At 40.4% G+C, this 26,826-nt stretch overlaps 1 protein-coding gene across 46 annotated transcripts in view; it reads right to left on the reverse strand.

Annotated features, from left to right (window-relative positions):
* DST (dystonin) overlaps positions 1-26,826 on the reverse strand; it is a 439,617-nt gene that overhangs the window by 106,565 nt on the left and 306,226 nt on the right. For all 46 annotated transcript variants that reach the window (XR_010599478.1, XR_010599479.1, XM_065587877.1 and 43 more), the window contains 9 exons: positions 22,802-22,925; positions 18,800-19,008; positions 15,376-15,693; positions 15,023-15,189; positions 13,287-13,443; positions 12,362-12,488; positions 9,684-9,746; positions 5,397-5,632; positions 2,853-2,982 (listed from right to left, as the gene is read on the reverse strand). Coding sequence is in view for 44 of the 46 variants with exons in the window: in XM_065587877.1 (XP_065443949.1) it covers positions 2,853-2,982; positions 5,397-5,632; positions 9,684-9,746; positions 12,362-12,488; positions 13,287-13,443; positions 15,023-15,189; positions 15,376-15,693; positions 18,800-19,008; positions 22,802-22,925 (1,531 nt within the window). In the remaining 2 variants the exon portion in view is untranslated. The remainder of the gene's footprint in view (positions 1-2,852; positions 2,983-5,396; positions 5,633-9,683; positions 9,747-12,361; positions 12,489-13,286; positions 13,444-15,022; positions 15,190-15,375; positions 15,694-18,799; positions 19,009-22,801; positions 22,926-26,826) is intronic.

Genomic DNA, 26,826 nt, shown 5'->3' on the forward strand with positions numbered 1-26,826 from the left:
ACCAGTGGAGGCCCTGCTTTCATCGACATTGAAGACTCACCTCTCTCAATTATTTTCTTGAGATAGTCGGGGAATGTTTTAGCTGCTGCAGTATCAGCACTAGCCACCTCACCGGACATCTTGATGTTATACAGGTGGAAGCGCCTCTTGAACTGATCAAACCATCCCCGACTTGCCATGAACATCTCTGTCTGTGATCCTTCACCTTGGTCTCTCTTCAAATTGTCATACAAACTGTTTGCCTTAGCTTGTATCACTATGTTCTGCTGGTTTTGGTCCTCTATCCACACTGAGAGAAGATGCTCCATGTTTTCCATCAAACTACTTCTTGATTGACTTATTTTAATAGCACTAAGCGGTATTACACACTGAGCACTAGCCCTGATCAGAGAATTGTTCTCATAGTGGTCGGAGTAAGACCTAGAGCAATGCCAATGTCCACCGCATGCTCACCTGCATCAAAACGCTTTAAAGCGTCTAATTTAATACCCAAACTAATGGTTTTCTTACTGCTAGTGGTACTGCTATTGCTAGGCACTCCACTATCACTTGCTGGGTGTTTTTGACTCATGATGCTGGGTGATACTGTACAATCACAACGAGCTAGAAATATTCAGGGAAAACTGTGCTTGTACCGACACAACGTAAACAACAATGGCTGTTTACTATAGTTCACTATAATGTCTGTTGCTATAGTAGTTTCCGCCCCGATCTGCATGAAGAGCGATACATAGCCCTCCACCATTACATTTAAAACAGACTTGCACAGGGCCACTGCAACAATATCCTATGTCAGCTCCTTGAGCCCCTTCTGTTTCTTGCTCATGCACATTAGCAGCAGTTCCCCTTTCCCCAAATCTCCCTGCAGTCACTAATCAGAGGATTGTCTGGGGCCTTACTCATGAGCTCACTGAGCATCTCCTAAAGCAACCATGTTGATATCAGGTGGGATATTTTCCAGGAAATGCCTTGCTGCTAAATGATGAACTAGCACTCAGCTGAGCCCTCAAGAGTTAATGTAGCCTCACACTCTACAAGGCAGCACCGAGGGAGGCAGGAGGGAGGAGACACAATAGACACACAATAGCAGTGGCTGCAAACACTTCCCTGTGGAAACTGATCATGATGATGAACCCATGCTATCCTGCTGGAGTGCACCACTCCCTCCTCCGGACGGCGTATGCATGGCTGTACAGGCGCCAACTTTCCAAAGTGCCGGGGGTGCTCAACCCCAGCTCTGCCCCAGGTCCACCTCCACCCCACCCCCTTCCCCTGAGCATGCCGCTTCCTCGCTCCTTCCCCCAGCCTCCTGAATGCCACGAAACAGCTGATTGCTGCAGGTGGGAGGGAGGGGGGAGGTGCTGATCCACGGGGCTGGCAGGGGTGGGAGGCGCTGGGGGGTGCCAGCCCACCTTGGTTCCAAGCCCTCACGGCCAAACAATGTTATAAGGAAACATTGCACAACTTTAAATGAATATGTTCACTAATAGATCAGGGACGTAACAACGAAACAACATTATCCAGGATGACATTAAGTGAGGAGTTACTGTATCATAGTCATTTTCATTAGTGGAGCTGCTGGTGTTCCACCAGGCACAAGAAAGACCTATGGCTAACATAAAATAAGGTATGAAAAAGTTACTAAAAATGTCTCTAAAATTAATGAGTAAGAACTAAAAATAAGTAGCTGTACCAAATCAGTTGGTGTGAAACAGCGTAGCTTTATTGCTATTACTAGGTTCAGTTCTGTGTTACATTAATTCCTCTATGTCTGACACTCTCTCTGCTCCCATAAGCAATTTCTATCCCTCTCCAGCTCTTGTTTGTCTATCCCCTTTTGTGTAGCTCTTATACTCTGTCACCTCCTTCTGTGGTGCTCTGATTCTGTCTATGCTTTCTCATTGGCTCTAATGTTTTATTTTCTCCTCAGCTCTAATGTTTTATTTTCTACTCATGTTCTTTGGATTCTTCTTATGCTCCTTGTGTAGTCGCTCAAATCTACCTTATGTTTCTCCTCTTTCACGTCTTCTTTGCCAATCTGTAATTCCTTTGCTCCACCTTCCTACTGTGCCACTTCTCTCTGAGCCTTGCTTGTGCTGCTTTAATTCTCTTTCAAATCATATGGACCTTGGACCAATTCTGACCTCCTTCATAATTTTTCCAGTCTAACTTTTTACCACCATTGGAATAAATACTGATGTTATAGAAATGTATATTAAAATCAATGAGCAATTGCAAAACTAAACTTTATTTTAAAATATAAACAATCCATTTTTTAAAAAATGTGAAAATTATATCGTGGATATACTTCAGTAGCTATTGTCCAAAAGTGGAAATTTCCATTTTGAGGGGCAAATTTTAAGGAATCTGTTTTGAAAAATGGCAATAAGTCTCTAAAAACCATACATGACAAAAGGCCACTAGGGGCATGGAAAAACAGCATGAAGGAAAGCATTAAAAGCAGCCCCAAGTGCTCTTTGTATTATACTAATGCTCTAGAAATTGATTTGTCCTAGTTAATTTTCTTCATATCCTTACAAAAGGTGTCAGTATATGCATCAACAACTGACCTTCAAGCTCAGCCTCACACAGTTTGAAATAGATAAATGATAAAGCCTCTGAAAACAAGGTGCCAAATTCTACTCTCTGTTGCACCAGTGTAAATCCAGAGTAAGTTCATTGACTTCAGACTCTAGAGTTACACTGTTGTGCAGAAAGTGGAATTTTGTCCAGGGTTTATGAGAAAACAGGTAAGACAATCAAAATTCTAGTGACTGGTGGTATGCTGAAATGACTAAAAATTTAGCAATTTCAAAATCAATCTGAGCCCTAGTGCAAGTACATTGCAGTACCTATTTTATCCAACATCTGTTTCCATTTGGGCGCCTCAGGAGAATTTGGATTCTTCTCCAACAACTCTGTCACTTTGTCCTTCAGCTCCTGTACTTTATTTTCACTTTGCTTCAATTCTGTTTCAAATAGCTACAATGAAGTAAAACAATAAACTTAAGTAAACAGAAAACTAAAAATATTGCACAGATCTTTTTAATTCCAAAATATGATGACAAACACAAAAATCCTCAGAATGATATCAAGGACTTACATAGTGCTTTTCAAGTCTCAAAGAACTTTACAAAGGTTGGTCATGTATACAGTGACAGGCCATTTTATTTAAAAAAAGGAGTGGACTGCTGTATAATCCCTAATATTAACAGAGGCAGCGGACCCTGGAATGAGGAGAACTCACATAAACTAGGTCCTCAAAGCTCCATAGAACATAAGAACAGCCATACTGTGTCAGACCAGAGGTCCATCTAGCCCAGTATCCTGTTTTCCAACAGTGGCCAATGCCAGGTACCCCAGAGGGAATGAACAGAACAGGTAATCACCAAGTGATCCATCCCCTGTCTCCCATTCCCAGTTTCTGGCAATCAGAGGCTAGGGACACCATTCCTCTCCATCCTGGCTAATAGCCATTGATGGACCTATCCTCTATGAACTTATCTAGTTCTTTTTTGAACCCTGTTATAGTCTTGGCCTTCACAACATCCTCTGGCAAGGAGTTCCACAGGTTGACTGTGCGTTGTGTGAAAAAATATTTCCTTTTGTTTGTTTTAAACCCGCTGCCTATTAATTTCATTTGGTGACCCCTATTTCTTGTGTTACGAAAAGGAGTAAATAACACTTCCTTTTTACTTTCTCCACACCAGTTATGATTTTATAGACCTCTATGATATCACTCCTTAGTCGTCTCTTTTCCAAGCTGAAAGGTCCCAGTCTTATGAATCTCTCCTCATATGGCAAACTTCCTACCCTGAACAAGTCCAGCTCCCCCCACTGACACTGAAAACCACACAGGAGCTCCTATACATGACAGAAGTGAGTAATCCCTATACTTAGCCCCTAAAGAGGAAAAGGATTCTAGTATAAATATTCTATAATAGCCAAAACATATTATTGTGCAAAAGGTTGTTTGCCTAACTGCACTAAGAGAAACATATAAAAAGAAGGGATCTACATTAACATGAGTTGGGTATGACTATCAGGGTCCAGACACACCCAAGGGAGAAGGCAGGCAGTGACAGAAGCCATTACTGATCTGTATGATCCTCAAACTAGGTCTAAAACTAGAAGTAACCAGAGTTAAAATGGTGCATTCAGCTTTACCTTTCCTATTTCCTGACTTTTGAGTGCTTAACGCTACATTAGAATAATTTTTACTTCAAATGTCCACCCATTTTTAAAGAAAGAAAAAGACAAAAGAAAAGTCCCTGTTTCTATTACTACCAGGCAAAGTCAGCTAAGACAACCTGTCTGTCTGTCTTTAATAAACTCTGTAATTAGGGCCCAGTCCAAAGCACAGTAAAGCCAATGGCAAGACTCCATCCAGGCTAAGTACTCCTTTATCTACGTGTGCACACACACACTACTTTAAGTACATATGAGTTAAGGAGGTCCCACTGCTTGTTATTTCTGAACATTCAGTTTTAGAAACGAAAGAGCACATCTTTTCAAAACCTGGTTTCATTTTTAGGGCTGAATACCAGTTAAGTCTGAGGAAATTCTGGTCACCAGATGTAAAGTTATGAGCATTTAATGCTAACCACCTAATTCTGAAAAAGTATACAAATTGGGTCAAATTCTGCTTTCATTTATACCAGTGCAACCTCAATAAAATACTGGATGTTCACAGTCACCGGTGAGGGCAGGATTTTCCCTTTCAGTAGCTGTACACGGAGGCAGAGTGCATTTCCCTTTAAGTGTACACCCATACACAATATTTGTGCTCTTACCCTACCTATGATTGTTAGAGAGGAGATGGGGAACATCTGTCCCCAATATGAGGAGAGCTGGGAGCCTACTGCTGCTTTAGTGATTCTCTTATAATAATTTTAGTGGGGGAACTTGAATGGCCATGTAAATTAACAAGTATGACATGGCGTCTGCGAGGAAATCGCTGTCTTCATGCAGAGTAAGTCTCTGCAGCATCACAGTGTGGAAGATCTGTGGAGCTGTAGTGGACTAGCACAGTTGCAGAAATGGCTTTCTGTTAGATAGAGCCCTTCAAGTCTTATGTGTAAGCAAATAAACTCAAAATCGAAGGGATGTTGCATGATCAGTACACCTTCATCTAGCTAAATGTGTAGTTAAAATTATTCTGACATGAACAATTCCTCTTCTTTTATTTTAGCTATACATTTTGCCAGATTTGCTCCACCATTGTTTGGCATAGTTATGGGACTTACTTAAAAAAAATCTCTATATATAGTGTTAATATGGGACTGTATTGTGGCATCAGTTATTCAGAAGAACTCCCCCACTAATTTCAACAGAGAATTCTGTTCAAAATTTCATATGGTCCTTAATTGACAGTTTTCTTCATATACACGGAGTACCTTATGTTGTTCTACTTGTGTTCTAACAGCTTCACTATCAGGAGGAGCCGCTTCCCAGCTTGTGGCAGCCGTATCCATTTTTTGCAGCCACTGCATCACTGAGTTTGATTCTTCTTGAACATTTTGCATCTTTGAAAGCATGCTTTCCAGTTCTGAAACCTTTTCCTTCAGTAAAGCTCCCAAATCTTCGTAACTGTGATTTACATCTGACATAGCCTGTTGAACAGCTGTCAGTTCTGTGGGAGGAAGGGGGAAATATATGTTAAAAAATATAGGCCTTTTGAAAGACTTCTGTACAGGACTTCAGAAACATTTAAAGTTACAATATCTAAGCCATGGAAAAAAATCCATGCAATACAATGAGACAGTTGAATATGTTATGGTCACTTGTAGTTTGAACTAGGGCTGTCAAGCTATTAAAAAAATTAATCGCAATTAATCCTGCTGTTAAACAATAATAGAATACCATTTATTTAAATATTTTTGGATGTTTTCTACATTTTCAAATATATTGATTTTAATTACAACACAGAATAGAAATTGTACAGTGCTCACTTTATCACTTTTGATTACAAATATTTGCACTGTAGAAAAAGAAATAGTATTTTTCAATTCACCTAATACAAGTACTGTAGTGCAATCTCTTTATCATGAAAGTTGAACTTACAAATGCAGAATTAAGTGCAAAAATAACTGCACTCAAAAATAAAACAATGGAAAACGTTAGAGCCTACGAGTCCACTCAGTCCTACTTCTTGTTCAGCCAATCGCTCAGACAAATGAGTTTGTTTACATTTTCAGGAGATAATGTTGCCTGCTTCTTGTTTACAATGTCACCTGAAAGTGAGAACAGGTGTTTGTGTGGCACTGTTGTAGCCAGCATCACAAGATATTTACGTGCAGATATGCTAAAGATTCGTATGTCCCTTCATGCTTCAACCACCATTCCAGAGACATGCATCCATGCTGATGACAGGTTTTGCTTGATAACAATCCAAAGCAGTGCAGACCAACGCATGTTCATTTTCATCATCTGAGTCAGATGCCACCAGCAGAAGGTTGGTTTTCTTTTTTGGTGGTTTGGGTTCTATAGTTTCCACATTGAAGCGTTGCTCTTTTAAGACTTCTGACAGCATATTTCACACCTCATCCCTTTCAGATTTTGGAAGGCACTTCAGATTCTTAAACTTTGGGTCGAGTGCTGTAGCTATCTTTAGAAATCTTACATTGGTACCTTCTATGCATTTTGTCAAATTTGATGTGAACGTGCTCTTAAAACGAACATGTGATGGGTCATCAACCGAGATTGCTGTAACATGAAATATATGGCAGAATGAGGGCAAAACAGAGCAGGAGACATACAATTGTCCCCCAAGGAGTTCAATCACAAATTTAATGAATGCATTATTTTTTTAACGAGCATCATCAGCACGGAAGCATGGATTGGTACTCTGGAATGGCAGCCGAAGCATGAAGGGGCATATGAATGTTTAGCATATCTGGCACGTAAATACCTTGCAATGCCGGCTACAAAATTGCCTCGCGAATGCCTGTTCTCACTTGCAGGTGACATTGTAAATAAGAAGCCAGCAGCATTATCGCCTGTAAATGTAAACAAACTTGTTTGTCTTAGTGATTGGCTGAATAAGAAGTAGGACTGAGTGGACTTGTAGTCTCTAAAGTTTTTACATTTTTTATTTTGGAGTGCAGTTATGTAACGAAAAAAATTCTATATTTGTAAACTGCACTACAGTGAAATTGAAAAATACTATTTCTTTTATCATATTTACAGTGAAAATATTTGTAATAAAAATAATAATATAAAGTGAGCACTGTGCACTTTGTATTCTGTGTTGTAACTGAAATCAATATATTTGAAAATGTAGAAAAACATCCAAAAATATTTAGTAAACTTCAAGTATTCTATTGTTTAACAGTGCGATGAAAACTGCAATAACTCGCAATTAATTTTTTTAATTGGGATTAATTTTTTTGAGTTAATCGCATGAGTTAACTGCGATTAATCAACAGCCCTCGTTTAAACTTAACATGGCAACACTACTTATGAATATGGCTACGATTTTGTCCTGGACATTTTTAGTAAAAGTCACGGACAAGTCACAGACAATTAACAAAAATTCACAGAAGGTGTGACCTGTTCATGACTTTTACTAAAAATGTCCATGACAAAAAGGGAAGGGAGGAGGGTCCAGCACCCGGCCCTGCTGTGACTGGGAGCAGCAGCCACTGCCCCATGGCAGGGAGCTGGGAGGGACCCCTGCCTGTGGCAGCTGGGGAGCTGTGGGGGATCCCCGCCACCTGGGGACTGGGGAGCTCTGGGGGATTTGCCCCTGGCAGGGGAGCTGCGCGAGTTCCCCTGCCACTTGCAGCGGCTAGGGAACTGCAGGGGTCCCCTGCATCTGTGGGGACTCAGGAATTGCAGGGGATTCCCCCACTGCCTGTGGGGACTGAGGAGCTCTAGGGGATTCCCCCGCCCATGGGAACTACGGAGCTGCACGGGATTTCCCCGCCGGTGGTGGCGGCGGCTGAGGAGCTACCATGGATCCCCCACTGCCCATGGGGACTGGGGAGCTCCGGGGGATTCCACCCTGCCCTCGGTAGCTGGGGAGCTGCAGGGGGGACCCCTGCCACTGCGAGAGGCAGGGGTACCCCACAGCTCCCGGCCACCGTGGGAGGTAGGGGTACCCTTCAGCTCCCAGCCGCTGCGGGCTGAAGTCATGGATTTTGTGATTTCCGCGACCTCCATGACCAAATCGTAGCCTTACTTATGAATGACCTCATTTTAGTACACATTCTATAAGAGCTTCTGAAATGCCAAATTTTATCTTAATGTTTCAAACAACTATAAAGTTGTACATATGTTTGGACATACACCTCTACCCCGATATAACGCGACCAGATATAACACGAATTCGGATATAACGCGGTAAAGCAGTGCTCCGGGGGGGCGGGGCTGCGCACTCCAGTGGATCAAAGGAAATTCGATTTAACACGGGTTCACCTATAACGCGATAAGATTTTTTGGCTCCTGAGGACAGCGTTATATCAGGGTAGAGGTGTAGTTCAATTATTAATAAAATACCCTTAACATTATTGTGATTATATTTCATTTTTGAAAAAGTAAAATAGTTAGACAAAAATATTTTTTCTATAGCTAAATTAAGGAGTATTGTAATACTGTAAATATTTAGGCCAAATTCTGGTTTGAAACTCACAAATACTTGAACATCATAAATGTAGCAGAGAAAATGCCTCCGGAAAGCATTGCTCCCTAATTCTGATCATACACAAGTGATGACTTTTATTATTCCTGGTAGTTGTTCCACCCCTGCTCCGCCCAAGGCCCCACTCCCACTCTGCCCTTTCCCCTGAGGACCTGCCCTTGCTCCGCCTCTTCCCACCTCCTCCCCCGAGGTCCTGCCTTCACCCCGCCTCTTCCCATCCCTGCTGCTCCCCCTCCCACAAAGCCCTCCTATCCACCCACTGCTCTTTGCCCTCCTCTAAGCATCTCCCGCCAGCTACCAAACAGCTGATCGGCAGCGACTGCAAACAGCTGGTTGGTGGCCACACCAAACAGCTGTGGTGGGTGGGTGCTGAGCACCCACTATTTTTTCCGTGGGTGCTTGAGTCGCGGCGCACCCACGGAGTTGGCGCCTATGTACATAAGCACCGCTGTGCAAGTGTTGTGTTACTGAGAGAGCTGAGCAGCCAAAATGAGTAGACTGTAGTTTGGTAAAAGTGGACACTGTAGATATAAAACAGAGTATGGATCTATCCAGGCTCACATACAAAGTGAACACATAACTCTTGTACACAAAATCGCAATAAAATAGTTCATTCCGGAGATGGAGCACATCACACATGCTGGTACAATACATGCTGGATGGGTGGGTGGATGTATCTGTTAAGCAGTTTTTGAAACCACTGAATACTGCAGCTTATGTTAAAATATGTATGTTATAGATATTTACACCACTTTTCTGGAGATATGCATATTGTGCAATGGGAAGTGAGAATTTGGCCCTCCATCTTTTATTAAATATTAAAAATAGTTATTGATAATACTGTTTTGTAAAAAAAAAATTCTCTCATTATAGTTCTGCATTATAGTTCTGCATAAGTGATTTGCATTTATGGATTACATTGTAATTTTTTGTTATTGAGGAACCCTAATCTTCTAGAGTGTTCCACGCCAATGACTAAACACGTTAGTGCACGATCACACGTCTTTGTCACATCTCCGAATCTTATTTAGTAATTATTCACCTTTATTTGTCAGGAAACCTTGAGTACCTGAAGTTGCTCCTTCACCATTTACTACTATTCCACCTACAGATGAGAGAAAGAAAATTAGCAATGCAGTGCTCATCGGAGCTGCAATTTCAGTTCTCCAACCTCTGGGAATATTTGAGGCCTTTTCACACCAAAATCACAATTCTTTACAAAATAACAGTTTCAGATATGAAATGCAGCTCTAATTATCATATTAAAACAATATGGAATGAAACATAGACATATCACACTTGGGATACATATCTTTGATTTAGTTTGTTCCATATCTATTACATTGGTCTGTACCACCTTTTCCCGTGGCGTGTGCACTATAAGCACAATGAACCCTACACGTCATCCCGTTGAAATCAGAGACTATTTCTTAGGGCCAGATTCTGATACCTTTACTCACACTGAGCACAGGTTATCTACCGGCAACTTTTATTGATTTCAGTGTGACAAGTCACTCAGAACCGGGCTCTCAATAAGATTCTACTCATCTTGATCAAGTGTTGTACAAATGATCCCACAATCAGGGTCAGATTATGGAGCCTTTACATATGAGCAGCTACTCACACAGGTAGTCCTACTGATTTCAGTGGGATTATCTCCCTAAACTGTTCAAAGAGGTTTGGGAACCTGTGGAAAGCAGGCAAACCACAAAGTAGAAATGAGGAGGGGAAGGAGAGTCACCTCCAGAATCTACTACATGTATATGGAGTACTCCCAGATGACCGATTAATGGAGCAGAATGAATGGTTGCCTTGGAGAAGGCTGTGCATTCATCCCTGATCACCAGCTGGAAAGTGAGTACCACAACAGTGGCAGCTGGGGGATGGTGAGAGAAAATAAATCAGGAAGGAAAACTGGTTGCCCCCATAACACGATGATGGCATCTGTCTATCCTTTGTTGCCTGGCGGATTTTCACTAGTACAAACAGAATATCAAATATCTGCATACAGAAAACCATATTATATATCAGGAAAAACACTGAGTTGATAAAACTGTGTACTGATTACGGGAGAACACCATTTTCACATTTTTTTTGGTAACACTACAGCTTCAACTTTTATCTGGATTGCAAGAACTGCAGATATTTAACTACTGCACCTCTGCCCATTATGGGTTCAACTCTGTTCCCAGTGCCAAAGCTCCCATTGACTCAAGGGGAACAGAAACAGGCCATATATTCACACTCTTCAAAATGAAACATACAAGAAAATAAGTACTGACCACCTTAAGAAAGAGGTTTTCTATCCCCCATACTCTCCTCCTGCCACACAACCCCAGAGAATATGCAGCATTGCTCATCAAGAGGACTCTTGCATTTACAGTTATTTATAAGTAATCTGCAGCACTGCACGTGCCTGGTGAGGGCAGAGGAATACACTGGCTGTTAATTGCTGTCCCATTTATTTATTTGGATGTATGGGCAAAGAGGAAAAAAAGGTCTCCTATCCCAGGATCTAGGTACCCTTCACAGTTTATTGAAAAAACAAACCAGGATAAAACCAAAAGCAACTACCGCCATTTTCAGCAAAAAAGAAGAAAAAATGCCCCACTTTTCCCAAACATTGCCCCACAAGCAATACACCTTTTCCCACTAGCCACTCTAAGAAGATATGTTTTGAAGGTTGACAAGTCAGAGCCTCTTTGGACCATATCCAGAAGCAAGTTCAGAAGGTCAGGGGCCCTGACTGAGAATGCCTTTCTTGCCATTATGGCACCCTATGTATATTCTGCCCAAGTTGTTTAAATTCCGTTTAACAATATTTCCCCGTATCTGTAAAACAAACCAACATTTAAGCACTGACATGCTACTGTGATGGGTACTACTTCAAACTCTGAAATACACAGATTTACTCTCTTTAAAATTAGATTACAAAGAGAAGCTGAAGCTGCAACCTGGCAGGATAGGTTGGCTCAGGAGAGTGTTAATATGAGAGGGAGTCCTTTCTCCTCCATATTGTCAGTTCAACTCCAACTCATGTCGATGTTTACAGAAAACTGTTGTTATCTGGTTGCTGATAAGTGCTCTACTGCATGTGAAATGAGCTTGCTCATCTCAGTTCATCTTTTAAACAGACAAGTGTCCTCACCCCCCACAAAAGCCATGATCCTGCAAACTCTCAAGCACATGCCTAACTTTACATATATGAGCAATCTCACTGATGTCAATAGTGCTCATGGAGCAAAGGTATGAATGTGCCTAAGTGTCTGCAGCATTAGGGTCTAAATTAGCACTGCTTGGCAGACTCAGAGGTGATATCAAGCACTGAATGGGCATACAGACTAAACCACCCTTTTACCTCCAGAAGTGTCTAATCCAAGACACAGGCTTATTGGTAGAGTGAAGAAGCTTGCACTTCCACTGCTCATTTTGTGCTTGTTCTGTGACTTTAGGGCATGATTCTCATTTACACAAAGGTCCCTTTACATCAGTCTGGGAGCGTAAAGGAGTCAAAGTAAATGTAAACTGCCAGAGCCTTAGTGTAAATGACAGTCAAGCCAAATAGCGCTCAGGATGATCAATGTGGTAAACTGATTTTACACAAGCACTAAATTTACTAAGCAAACCCATTGACATCCCATTTATTCCGCCGGCGAGACATTTTACTTTTAAATTGAACATTTACAATGAATGGGGTTAGCTGATCATACAAATGCATACCTGCTTTTGAAGCTGCCCTGCATTTGGCAGGGGAAGTCACAGCACTGATTAGGTTACATAATGATGTTCCTCTGCTCTTCATTTTCTGAATTTCAGGTGCTTTTAAAGTCCATTCCTCTTCTAATTTCTGAGTAACCAAAATGTAATATTTCAGTTTGTTCATTACATTTTTAAAAGGAACAAAATAATGTGACATACTTAGGGCTGGTCCACACTAACCCCCCAGTTCAAACCAAGATACGCAACTTCAGCTACGTGAATAACGTAGCTAAAGTCAAAGTATCTTACTTCAAAATACAAGGTACTTACCGCGGGTCCATACGCGGCAGGCAGGCTCCCCCGTCGACTGCGCGTACTCCTCTCGCTGAGCAGGAGTACCAGCGTCGACGGCGAGCACTTCCGGGATCGATTTATCGCGTCTAGACAAGACACGATAAATCGATCCCAGAAGATCGACTGCTTGCCGCCGAACCAGCGGGTAAGTATAGACGTACCCTTAGCATGGAGAAAGGGATTCACAAGGCCTTTAGGGAAGATACTGGGCTTTTGGCCTGTGTAACGCATCATAAAACCCAAAGAATGGTATTACTGGCAGTGTCAGTGAGACTGCATGCTCTATTATCCTGACTGCTATGTATTGTAGAATATGGCAGGCTGCTAATTCTAGCAGAGTAAAAGGGGGAAAGTGGCACATAAGGCACCTTAAAATCTCTGGGTGTGTGGGTATCACCATGGAAAATACTAACACTTGATGCCTGCCAATTAAAAGAGAATATTCCTCCCAAAACATATAGATATATAAATGACACTGCACAATATTAGAAACAAATTGAAAATCTTGTCTTTTAACTTCATGCTGTTATGTTATTAACAGCTGCCAAAATTCCATTAGCAATAGTATCCCTTCTTATATACAGTCTCTCACCCTAATATCTTCCAATGGTTTCTTTAAATCCTCTGTATTTAAAGAGGGTTGCACAGCTGGAATCCTATCTGTTGTCTCATTCATCCATTTCTTTAAAGATTCTACAAGGAGCTTGAAAGTATCCATTTGTTCCTGACAAGATGATACATCCTCTTCTCTAGACAATTAAAGACAGCAAGAGAACTTGAGTACAGAAAAACATTAATCATTCTGAAATTATATCAACAGAACTAAGTAATTATTGACCCAATCCTTCTGCCATTGAAGACAATGAGAGCTTAGTGACTCACTTCAATGAGTATGGAAGAGGCCCATGAATTTACAGTACAATTCAAAACTACTCTTATAACTAAAATTTTGTTAAAGTTATCTGCCTCAGGAAGGCAGATAATTAACAGTGGAGCTGAAAACCTCAAATATTTTCTAGTCAGTGATCCAATTTGAGATGATGAGACTTTGGGAAGCAAAACTCCATTATATCCTCTTGTCTTGGGACTTATTAAATCTACCTTGTAACTTATATACATTATAGCTAACCATCAGTTGATCCTGAAGTGATATTTCAGTGGTGCTGATAAATTTTAAGTCTTGGGACTTATTAAATCTACCTTGTAACTTATATACATTATAGCTAACCATCAGTTGATCCTGAAGTGATATTTCAGTGGTGCTGATAAATTAAGTATACATAATCCTATGCAATAAAAGCAAGGACAGTGTAAGACCCAGTGCTTTGAAGATCACAATTTCATTCTGTGCTGTTGCAAGAAAACTCATCAGTGGGAGAAGGGATGCGGAAAAGGGAGATATAATACATCAAATAAATAGAAAAAGTGTCTCTGACAGCAGCAATATAGAGAGATTAAACAAGGCGAGAGAATAGTGAGCAAATAAGAACTTTGCTCTAAGAGGAAACTTGTGGTAGTACATGTCCCCTATGTCCCAGCAGTTTGATACCACGGTGAAATAACAACCAGAGAACTGAGTGATGCCTAGATCATCAGAAAGTTTGGGATTTTGAAAAATCACTACATAACAATGTTTAAAAATCTGTTTCTTGGGAAGGCCTACCTAGCTATCTTTCTATAGTGTCTGACACTGTACAATATCTAAGCATGATTTTCATACCCAATACTGTCATTGCCATCAATTACATGTGCACACTGAACGGAGACAATATCCCATGGTGTAACTACTTTATTTTTGAGAAATCATTTTGAATATCAGTTCATTTAAAAGGGAATTTTACATGCCTTGGCAACTTGGTTGGTTTGCAGTTTCTGGACTGGACCAGAACCGGAAGCATGTGTGTCCTGGTCTCATTAATCTGATCTCAAACATATTTTGTGGGTATGTGCAACATTTGGAAAATCTAGTTTCTCTGTACATATGGCCCAATCATAATGTAAATTCATTCTTTTAGTTTTCCTTTCACCCTCTGCATTCCAATCATAACTTAATAGCAGCTTGCACATGCAGAACCTTGTATTTCATCTGAGAAGCAGTGCAATAGTTACTATTAGAACTGATAGCACTGCTGCAAATACCCTGGCAGGAGATGAAGATTGCTTTCTTTTTTGCTGACAATACCACCTTTGAACCATTTACCTTCAAACAGCCTATCTTTTTCTTAATCAGCACCATGCACTACATACAAAAGCATGACTTTCATTACAAAATGTATATTGTATTGCTTGCATATAAAGTGGAAATATGTTAATAATTATTGTACTAACTTTTCCTTCACAGTCTCTTCCACTTCCTTGAACTTCTTTGTCAAGGCATTTAACTTTTCTAAAGCCAATGCTTTGTCCCCAGGGAGACCATGGACAGAAAGCTCTTCAAGAAGCTGATGCAAAACTTCAAGATCTTTTTTATGATCTATCAACGCCATACTAGTTTCCTGTAGAAATGAACAGAAAGTGCCAGTTTTATATTGGGCTCTATGATCAGTTGTTCAAAATTCAATCCTTGATCTTAGCTATTCTATTAAAGTTGGGAAACCAGCTTGTTATATTGACTGCACTACCATGAATTGAGTAAGTGAGGGCAGAAATCTACACTATGTGCAAATGGAGCTGTACAATACCTGCATATATTGAGACACTTCAGTAACATCCTTTCCTGGAGCATCAGTCTCATTGAGAGCCTGAGTTTTCTTGTCTAAAAATGACTGAAGTTTTTCTGACAGGCTTTCAAACAACTCCACTTTGGTCTTCAATTCCTCCATCTTTGCAAGTTTCCCTTTGTGTCTGGTACTTGCTTCAGCAAACCGTACAGAGAGCTCATTCATTCTAGCTTGCAGACAGGAGGCAGTGGATGGATCTGTTGTTTCTATGAATTTGTTCACTTTTTCATTCATAGCATTTATACTGCTTTGGCGACCTGCGATATCTTGCTCCAGCATCTGAAACAAGCAACAATTATTGTGGAGGGGTTATAAAGAAGTCTTAAGAAATGACACTGATAACTCAGGTTCACCGTATAATAATAATAATAATAATAATAATAATAATAATAATAATAAGAAGAAGAAGAAGAAGAAGAACAATAAGAATAAGAAAAATTTAAAAATCACAGAATAGAGGAATACACAGGAATATCAAAGAAAGAAATAGATGAGGCACTGAGAGGAATGAAGATTTGGAAAGCACCCAGACCAGATGGGTGCATAGATTGTGGCTTAAATAACTTAATAAATGTTTGAAGAACAGATGTCCAAGATGGATGGAGACACGGAGAACCGTCCTCTATAAAAAAAGAAAGACGGCAGCAGTGATCCTATGAATTATAGATCAATCATGTGTTTGCAAACTATGTGGAAACTTCTACTGGCAATTCTGGCAAAAAAGATCTGGATAACACTAGCTTGTAATGGAATGCTGCCTCCTGAGCAAAACAGTTGCACAGTAAACATGAAAGGGAAAAAACACCCACCTCACACTCACTGAAAAGGAGGATCACAGAAGAAACAAAAAAAGAAAACTTAGAAATGGTGTGGCTAGGTTACCCAAAACCATATAACATTTGTGGATCATCAAGACACTGAAAATACATTAAGTTCATCCAAAGATCATTTCCCTTCTGCAGCAATCTATGGTTAACTGGAACACTCGACTCTACCCGGAGGGGACTCTCATTGATGAGGTCCAAATTAAAAAAGGAATCTTTCAAGGGGATTCCTTATCGCCAGTGCTGTTCATAGTAGCAACACAGTGCAGCTGACATGGATGCTCTGTGAGATAAATTGTGATTATCATATCAGCAAAGTGCAACAACCACTTAACCGGTCATTATAAATAAATGATCTGAAACTATACGGACAGTCATATAAGGATATACAGAGACTGATCACATGTCGAAAAGTTTGGTGAAGATATCAAGCTACAGGTTGGTTTGGCTAAATGTCTGTCAGCATTTGTAAAGAGGGGCAAATCAGTGCAATGAGTGGCATACAAGTTAAAGAAGGCACCATCCAAGGTATGTCAGCATGGCTCCTACCAGTATCTTGGAATCAGGGAACTGTCAGAGTTCCAACACAATGAAGTCAAAGAAGAAGTGAGAACAGATTGAAAGTTTACACAGAAATAAATGCAAGGACAGTAGTGGAGAGAGATCGAACCCATTAGCAATAGAAGTTTAACAAATACATCGCTTGTAGAAGGGTACCTCAAAAGAGAGAAAGAGAACCTCATTATGAGTTCACAAGAGCAGCTCTTAAGGCTTAATTGCTTTCAAAACAAAATTGACTGACAGAACTGCTTTCTGAACTGCAGAATGTTTTCCGAAAAGGAAGAGATGGTGGACCATGTGTTGAGCAGCAGCAGGAGCTGGGCTGGGAGACAATATATTAAAAGACACAATGAGGTCGCCAAGCATATGCAGTGTAGCCTATGTGGCAAGTATGGAAATGAACCATGTGGTATTATGACCACTGAATCAAAAGTGCTCTAGAGCAGTGGTTCCAAAACTTGTTCCACCGCTTGCGCAGGGAAAGCCCCTGGAGGGCCGGGCCGGTTTGTTTACCTGCCGCGTCCACAGGTTCAGCCGATCGTGACTCCCAGTGGCTGCTGTTCACTGCTCCAAGCCAATGGGAGCTGCTGGAAGCGGTGGCCAGTACGTCCCTCGGCTCGCGCCGCTTCCAGCAGCTCCCATTGGCTTGGAGCAGTGAACAGCAGCCACTGGGAGCCGCGATCGGCTGAACCTGCGGACGCAGCAGGTAAACAAACCGGCCCGGCCTGTCAGGGGCTTTCCCTGCACAAGCGGCGGAACAAGTTTGGGAACCATTGCTCTAGCGAACGAAGAGACAAATATTTTAGGTATCTGGCAATTGTCACAGACCAAACAGGCTGGACGTTGTTGTTGTTGTCGAACAGAAGACAAACAAGACCATGTTAATAGATAGTGCCATAGCAGCAGACAGAAATATACAAAAGAAACAAGGAGAGAAGATAGAGAAGTACGAAGAACTCTGTCAAAAATCGCAATGATTATGGAAATCTAGAATAAAGATGATCCCAGTGATTACTGAAGCTCTTGGAGCGATCCCTAAAGTTATGAATGAGATGCTCAAGAAGACATTAGTAGAGCCCTGTGCGGATACAAATTTATATCAGCAAATAGAAATCGGTATCCGCTGAACCGCAGGGCTCTCCGGGAACCGCAGTGATGAAAGAAGCAAAACGTGGAGCCATCGCTCCCAGGAGCCAGCGCCCGGCGCCGGCAGCTCCTTTGGGGCAGCTCTACCATCCCCAACCCTGCCCCCAGCCCTGTCCTCCGGTGCAGCTGTACAGACCCAGACAGGAGACACAGTCACGCAGACAGCTGCGTGGAAGGGACGGGGGCGGTACAGCTGTACCGGAGGAGCTGCCGGGGCGGGGCACTGGCTCCTGGGAGTGACGGCCCACATTCTGCTCCTTTCACCACTGTGATTCCCAGGAGAGCCCTGCCATTCAGGGGATACCGATTTCTATCCGCGGATATAAATTTGTATTCGTGCAGGGCTCTACATGTCAGGAGTGCCAGGTATCATGATCAGTGACCTCCAAAAGACAGTGCTCACAGGCAATGTAAGAATTCTAAGGAAAGTCAAAGTGGAACGAGTGCATTTGAGCATTTAGAATACAGGAATTCTGCAGAGAGTTTACCAAGACTCTTGACTGCTAAAACCTATGGAGCCAGCACCTTGTCAGGATTAATTGGTGGCTCATGGGGAATTTGACAGTAACTTTCCCCCCTTATGCTTCAAAGTCTTGTATGTTGTGAAGAATGTTTTTGTTTTTTAAAATCCCCATGATGTAATACTGAGGAATAATAACAACAATACCCACCTTGTTCTTAAGAAGAAATAATTACAGTCCCAGATCCTGATATAAATCAGGGTAACTCTACTTATTTCATAGTTTATTTTGTATCCATTAAAGGATTTGATCTGAGACTAAAATTATTTCTTGGAATTGTTAAACATTATCTGAATTAGTAGGCAAATGTTTACTTCAAAGAATGCTACTTACAATATTTTTACTAATGATATCCTGAATAGCAGCAGAATTCAAAGGCATTTGACCTTGTTCTTCAAGGCTCTTTTCAACACCTCCCATCCAGTCAAGCATTTCATCCAAACCATCTTGCACGCTTAGGGAACGAGTCAACGTTATCTGGAGCTTCTCATTCCGTTCATTCACAGACTTGGATAAACTGTCATATCTGCCAACAATGTCATCTGAAAGAAATAAATAGAAAGGAAATCACTAAAAGTTTCCCCTTACATCTCATAAAATCATTGAGCCCAATCCTACAGTTCTAACTCTGTTTTTGCTCAGTCCTCAGTGGAGAGTTCTCTGAAAACATTCGTTCAATGGGCAGTGGCAATTAAAAAAGCTAAACAGAATGTTACAAACCATTAGGAAAGGGATAGATAACAAGACAGAAAATATCATAATGCCACTGTATAACTCCATGGTACGCCCACATCTTGAATGCTGCATGGAGTTCTGGTCACTCCATCTCAAAAAAGATATATTATAATTGAAAAGGGTACAGAGAAGGGCAACAAAAATGATTAAGGGTATGGAATAGCTTCAGTATGAGGAGAGATTAATAAGATTGGGACTTTTCAGGTTGGAAAAGAGATGACTAAGAGGGGATATGGTAGATGTCTATAAAATTATGAATGGCGTGGAGAAAGTGAATAAGGAAGTATTATTTACTCCTTTATATAACACAAGAACCAGGGATCACCAAATAAAATTAATAGGCAGCAGGTTTAAAACAAACAAAAGGAAGTATTTCTTCACATAATGCACAGTCATCATGGGGAACTCTTTGCCAGGGAATGTTGTAAAGGCCAAAACTACAGTGGGGTTCAAAAAAGAATAAGATAAATTCATGGAGAATCGGTCCATCAATGGCTATTAGTCAAGATGGTTAGGGATGCAACCCTATGCTCTGGGTGTCCCTAGCCTATGACTGCCAGAAGCTGGGAGTGGAGCACAGGGGATGGATCATTCGGTAATTGCCTGTTCTGTTCATTCCCTCTGAAGCATGTGGCATTGGCCACTGATGGAATACAGGATACTGGTCAAACCCAGTATGGCCATTCTTATGTTCTTATGAGGCAGACTTCAGTGCGAACCTGCCAAGATAAGGGCCTCAGGATTTGCCCCTTGACAATACACAATCAAAAGGCTGGATCTTCAGTTATGGCCAAGGAGCACATAGGACAACTCAGGGTGGGAGCAAAAGGTGGCTTAAAGCTTCCTTTTGCACTTCCCATTCCTGAAGCAACTGTTTGCAGGGCTGGTACCTGGGTACTCTAACTTATGACAGCTGTTAACAGCTCCAAAGGACTGAAACAGCAGCTAGGTATTAGTGAAGTATAGGGCATCCCAATCCCACACTTTTTCCTCCAGCTATGCCCCTGTGCTGTCATCAGAGTAGGATGATGACATAAGAACTTGTATACCCGCTTTACACAAGGAGATGATCTGCCTTGTTCTGGAGTGAACCTCCCAAGGCTGGATACACTATTGGCCAGAATGCACTGGTTGTGTGACCCAAAGTGACCACATCATCTTGGAGGATCTAATTCCTAATGTATTAGCTCATCTAATCCATCCCCTTCTCTTTGCAATTGTACTTTAAAGAACATTTACTTATGCCTTGTCTCCTTTAATTTTAATGTCTCAAGTAATGATGATTCCAATTATTATTTAGACAGACTATTCCACAGGCTAATACATGTCATTAGTGGAAAGTTTTTCCTGGTAATCAGATTTTTTCCTCTTTCTTTTAATTTCACTCAACTGCTCCTAGTCATAACTCTCACTATTTTCTCTCCTTCCTTAGTGTTTACCTGTCAAATATGTTAATTAGTTGACATGCCCTGCCCTTTGCAAGGCCAATTAGTCAACTTCTTAAATTAAAATATATTTTACAGTCCTCTCATTTTCAAATCTCAACATGTGAAATAATCAATAATAATTCCCCAGCCAGCAAACAGGTTGCAACACAGTAAAGATCAATACAAGGATTATTTTTAATATGAGATTTTAAATACTCAATACTTAGATACAGTATATATAAATATGAGGGAGTGAACAATTTAGATATACACCATTCTACCTATATCATCCTTGTAAATAGAGACAGGATGTTTACAGGCCCTCTCCAGCAGCTGTCCAGGAAGCCAGTGACTGTTCCGAGGGTGTTAAGAGGATTTTTACTGAATCTTGATCTGGGTCTGAGCCAGGACTTACTGATTGCTGGGAGTAGAATTCCTGAAGCTTGGAGTGCATGGGTATTTCTTCCCCTCTGATTTGTTTGGGACTGGGGTACAGTAAAGCAGCTGGACAACATGGATAACTCACTTAATTTGGGTAGTTGGCCTCATTGCCTTAAACAGGCCAAACAGTGTAAATTATAAAAGAGTTCTAGGTGACAGAAAGAAACAGAAGAAGCTGTCCCAAGGAGCTCCTGATTCCTAGAGCTCAACACAGAGACCTTTGCAAAACAAGGTTTCTGTTTCTACTGACTGATTCTGACTGTGGCTTTTGTTATCCGTATGAAGGAAAATGAGTCCAGACCTGTCCTACTTTCTAAGTTGCAAAGACAAGTACATACTCTCAGAAAGCCCAGAGATAGTTTTCTTTTTCAGCCTTTACAGCTTCAGAACTATATCTGTCCATCTACATTGATACCAAGCCTTCCAAAAGGTATATACATATCAAATATCTATCTTTCAGACAGTAAATAAACAGCTAGGAAGACAAAGAGAGAAAAATACAGGAAAAGTTACCAACCAAACTGAAAATTCACTTAAAAAATATCACAGGTAAAGAGTGTAAATGCTAGAGAAAACACCAGCTGAGCATAAGCAAGACAGGAGGTTTAATAGAAGATTTTAATAAAGAAATTTGTAATCCGGACGATGTTAAACAGATGTACTCCACTGACTTCAAGGTTGAAACTAGGGAATTAAAGGATTAAGCCTGCATATCCATCTTTTCATTGTATCTTTAGCTTTGGATACATGTTCTAATAATGTTGTCTATTATGGCAGTAATAATTTCAAAGAACTCTCGCAAGTCAGTTAAATCATCATCTCCCGTAGCCGCCTCTTCTTCCCCTTTCTTACTGAAACCACATGTCTGTCCTTGAAAAAAAATTGAGTTTAAGCAAGCCATTATTCATGTGTTCCACTATAATAGTTTCTCTGTGCCAAAATCTTTACTCTGCTGTACATTCTTCTGTATAGTATGTTACTTTACTAAATAGGTGTAAATTCAATGTTAATCCAGTTTTAACCATACAGAGTTGAACACAACCCAAATACGTTTATTATATACTTCCTGATCCTGCAAATACTTACATATGTGCTTAATTTGAGACTAATCATGTGCTTAAAGATAAGCATATAAGTGTTTCAGGATCAGAGCCTACAATTGGGAAAACAGGAGAAATTGGGGAAAGAATGCCATTCTGGTTTTAATTTTTTTTATTGTTTAAGATCAGATGTTCTATCAGTGACAGTGGAATCAACAGAAAAATACTTAAGTGAAGGGGGAAAGGATTTCGCTGGTTTTAAAATAATTTTGTAGTTTTTAAATAATTAGAGTCAAGACACAGATCACCGGGGGATATTCATGATCCTCAACAATCCCTCTGTTGCAGACTTCCTGTGTGACCTTGGACAAGTCACTCTTTGTCTCAGTTCCCTGTCTGCAAAATGGGGACAACAATAACTCCTTTCTCCTACCCTTTGTCTGCCCTGTCTGTTTTGATTGTAAGCTCTTTATTTGAACACCACTATGGCAATATTATTTTATTTGTGAATTTATTTTCTTTTTTTTTAAGCACTACAGTAAAGTCACTAAGTAGTGGCAACATATGGCCCAATAAAACATAGAAATGAAAAATGACAAGGGAGGATGGAACAGTCATCCCTTATCTCCTCCAGCACGTAGGTGCAGACTTGAGAAATAAAAGACGGGATTGGGAAATAATAAAACTCTTACCCAGTGTTTTCTGGATTTCATCTTTGTCTGGTAGTAAAGTTCCCCTGGTATCCAAAAGCACTTCAGCAGCTTTTTTCAGTTTCTCTACAGCAACCTGGTGATTAGATACCTGCCCCTGGAGAACCTGTAAAATTGCATTGCTTTAAATTTCAATACTGTTCACTATATCTAAAAGTCACAGTCAGCACACAAGAGAAACCTGCAATGAGGTATATTTGGTGGACATAGCTGAACTTTTATTTATCATACAAATATCTGAATACGCCTGACATGAGCAAGCAAAAAGTAGAACAGAGCAGTGGTAAGGGGAGCTGCAATAGCCTTCAGGCCACTTACAGGTCAGTTCTTAAAGGATTGTTTCATGCACACGTCTTTATTTTTAGAAACAGGAAATGGTGCAACAGGGTGCAACATGGATGCCTTTTGGAGTTTGTCCGAAGCACATACTCCTGCTTTTTTGACAGACAGTTTTATCCCTCTCTTCCAGAAATCTAGGTGCCTGAGGAATTCCTTTATAAACTTACTTCACTTATCTGACCATGTAGCTTATTCCATTTCCAGGGCATTTCTATTCACTCATAGTTTCTCCATGTTCCTATTTGTCTCCCACTTTTTGAAGTGTTCAACCACAGTGAACAATGCATTGCTAAGAATATTTCAATCCCTTCTATCGTCCTGAGGATTATCAGTTAACTTCAAAGTGTCAGTTTTAGATTTCTGCAAGGAGTACAACTCAAGCCCTCAAATCTTTTTTTGTAAGGTAGATTTCTGAGACTGGGTATCATAATAATGATCCTTATTTGCACCATTCTGAATGCAATATCATCCTTCTTGTTGCAGAGTGACCATTAATATACACAATCTGCCACCTAGGTGGACTGTAATTTTTCAACAAATTTTCACTATTAGTGATGTCAGCCACACTAGAATGTACAATGAATCCTCCCTTAACCACATGAAAATAACTATTGGCCGCACCCAGTGCACAATTTCCAATCCCCAGCAATTTTAACAGTGGAGTTGTTTTTAAAAGAGGGTAAGAATAATTTTTTTTATAATGGGAAACATTCATTTTTTTATTTCCACCATATTTAAAAATAGAAAAACCATTTTTGCTCAAACCTTCCAAAAGCACCTTCAGGAAGAAACCAGTAAAGAAAAAATTTAGCCTGTAATATGATGTTGATAGAGTAATTGAGCAACTGAAAACAGGTGGTTGGAATGCAAATCATTATACACCCTTAATTAGAGCAGTTGACACCACTCCTGCTATTACTATGAATAAAGAGAGATAAAAAATTACTTCTGGGATAAAATTGACCCAATCTGTGATCCCTTCCTGACAGAAAAGCTTTTGATCCTGTGCTAGTATATCCAACATTCTATTGACCTCCTGTTTTACGACACTTATCTTAGTCACTGATTTCTGATGTGGAACTTTGCTATATACCTTTTGATGAATTCTTTTAAGACCATTTGCATTGCCTTTACATCAGTTATCAAAAAGAAAAACAAATGAATTTATCAACACAGTATCAGAGAACTGTGCAAGGAAGAATTTACAGCATTTGAGAATTTACAATCAAGAAACAGTCCCCATCAGGTTGTATTGAACAAGAGCTGGTACCGATTTGGTACAAAATTGCCTTGAATCAGGAAGAACACTTCATGGACATTACCCTGCCTCACCTGGTGCCATGAATCTTCTACTGACAGTGGAACACACACCTTGCATTTACCCATATGATAATGGTCTGTATTGTTTTATAACTTATTGTGCTCACCCATGCCTTTAGACTGAGTGCAAGCTCTGAAAGGCAGGAACTCTGATGCTGGCATGTCCTACCTATTCTGCAATGTTACATACACTTACAATGCTAAATTAATCATCCTTTACATCCTTTACTGATGGTATCTCTACACACTTTCAGGCAGCTGGAAGAGAGGTGCACTTTAGTTCTTTCCATACCAAAACAAGGAAATCATTCTGGTGCAGAACACACTACCATTTTAGTTTAGGCATTGCTATCAAGAGGATGTCATTGATATACTTCAATACGGCAGCTGATACACTAGCTGCCATAGAGAAACTCAAACATAAATGAAGAGGCATTTTCCTTGCACTGGCCACAAATATTGTGTTTACAAAATAAAAAAAATAGGACAAACCAGAAGACATTAGATGGTGATAGAAAGAAAGAAAGCTTGTGCCCAAGGCACTGAAGAATATTTTGAAGAACAGTTAATTTCAGTAAAAAGATTATCCTTATGCTGCAAAGGTCAGCGTCTGGATGGATTATCAACTGCATGTGTTGGCTGAAAGGGGCAGCTTTAATTTACAACACCTGACTTTTTCAAAAATTCTCTTTGTTTTGCATTCACTAATTGGCCTTCTTTATTCATTCTGGTCTGAACCTCCTGTTTTTATTCTTCCCTTGACTCTTTTGAGCCTGTGCACCTCCCCCTCCTTCCCAGCACATACTGGTTGAGTGTTCTTTTGTGCTGCAAGCAATCCATGTAGGAGTTTCATAAAGGAGCCACAGTCCACACTTCTTTTGTGTCAGTTGCATGAAAATTGGCATTATACCGGATATAATTCATGTGGGAGTAGGGAACAAAGAGTTTAAAAACAGCTTCAGATTGTAATCTGTGTTGTTCCTACTTTTCTAAAACTCAGAAGCACAAATGTAACTAAATCAGTTTGAAGTTCAGAGTTCAAAATTTACATTTGTAATTATAAAATAACAAATATTACTTTTTTAAAAGTATGATGATCATTATAATATCACAGTGTCATCTATCATTCTGCTCTGGTGTACCAAAGTGTCAGTTTTCAGTGCTGCCATGTGGGAGAGAGAAGTTTTTTCCCAGGCTGTTCTGATGGGCGATAGGTATAGCATTCACTTCCCAGGGGGAAGGTGACTATTGTGCCTCAATAAAGCCTGCTTGTCCAGATTTCTAACTAAAGAAAACACTTATCTGGTATCAGAGTAGCAGCCATGTTAGTCTGTATCCGCAAAAAGAACAGGAGTACTTGTGGCACCTTAGAGACTAACAAATTTATTAGAGCATAAGCTTTCGTGGACTACAGCCCACTTCTTCTCTCTAAGGTGCCACAAGTACTCCTGTTCTTTTTACTTATCTGGTATGAAAACTACTTGTAAAGTGCAAGAAAGGTAATATAGGTTCAATCGGGGCTTTCATACATGATTTTTAGTATCCTGAAGTATTCATAATTATATTATGAAATGCATGTTGAATATTCCATCTGACAGAGAAAGAGCAGGAGACAGAGACAAAGAGAGAGAAATTACAGCTGAGCAGTTATCTTGCCAGTTGGAAAATGAATGAAGAATATTCCAGTTCAATTATAATTACATTATAAGACAGTTTAACAATTTTTATAAAATCCTGGCTCCACTGTAGTTAATGGGAGTTATGTCATGAACTTCAATGGAGCCAGGATTTCACTCTATGTTAAGAACATATATTCTTATGCATGTTCTAATTCTTTTCCCTGCTTCTCTGCCTATCATGTTATTATCTTTTTTTAAACAGTAGTGTTGTAAATTTACACGGTAGTTTATAAAACACAGAAGAAGACACTGCCCCTGCCCTGGAGGGATTTCACTGTATCTCACAGAAACACAAACATGTGGCAATAGTTTAGATATGCACATTCTAAGAGTTAAATTTTGCCTGGTTTACCACTGGCTTCTGCTGATGTAACCAAAGGGCCTGAGTCCCTTAGTGACAGAACATCTGCCTGGAGGGTGGGTCACATTGGTACAAAGCACTCACAGCCCAATCAGGAGGCTGGACCCACTCAGCACCACCCCATCAGGAAGCAGTTCTGGCTAAGGAAGGAGCATAACCATAGCCCTGTCGGGGTCCAGTGATTCAGTACATCCCGAGGTCTTCACTAGCAGAGCTCCTATGGAGTCCTGGCAATAGCTTAAAGCCAGCCTGCTTGGCAGAACCCCCAGACAGGGCCACAGAACAATCATTGCCTGTTCTGACCTTGT

This window comes from Chrysemys picta, chromosome 3, assembly GCF_011386835.1.
Source record: "Chrysemys picta bellii isolate R12L10 chromosome 3, ASM1138683v2, whole genome shotgun sequence".
In the NCBI taxonomy this organism is placed as follows: Eukaryota; Metazoa; Chordata; order Testudines; family Emydidae; genus Chrysemys; species Chrysemys picta.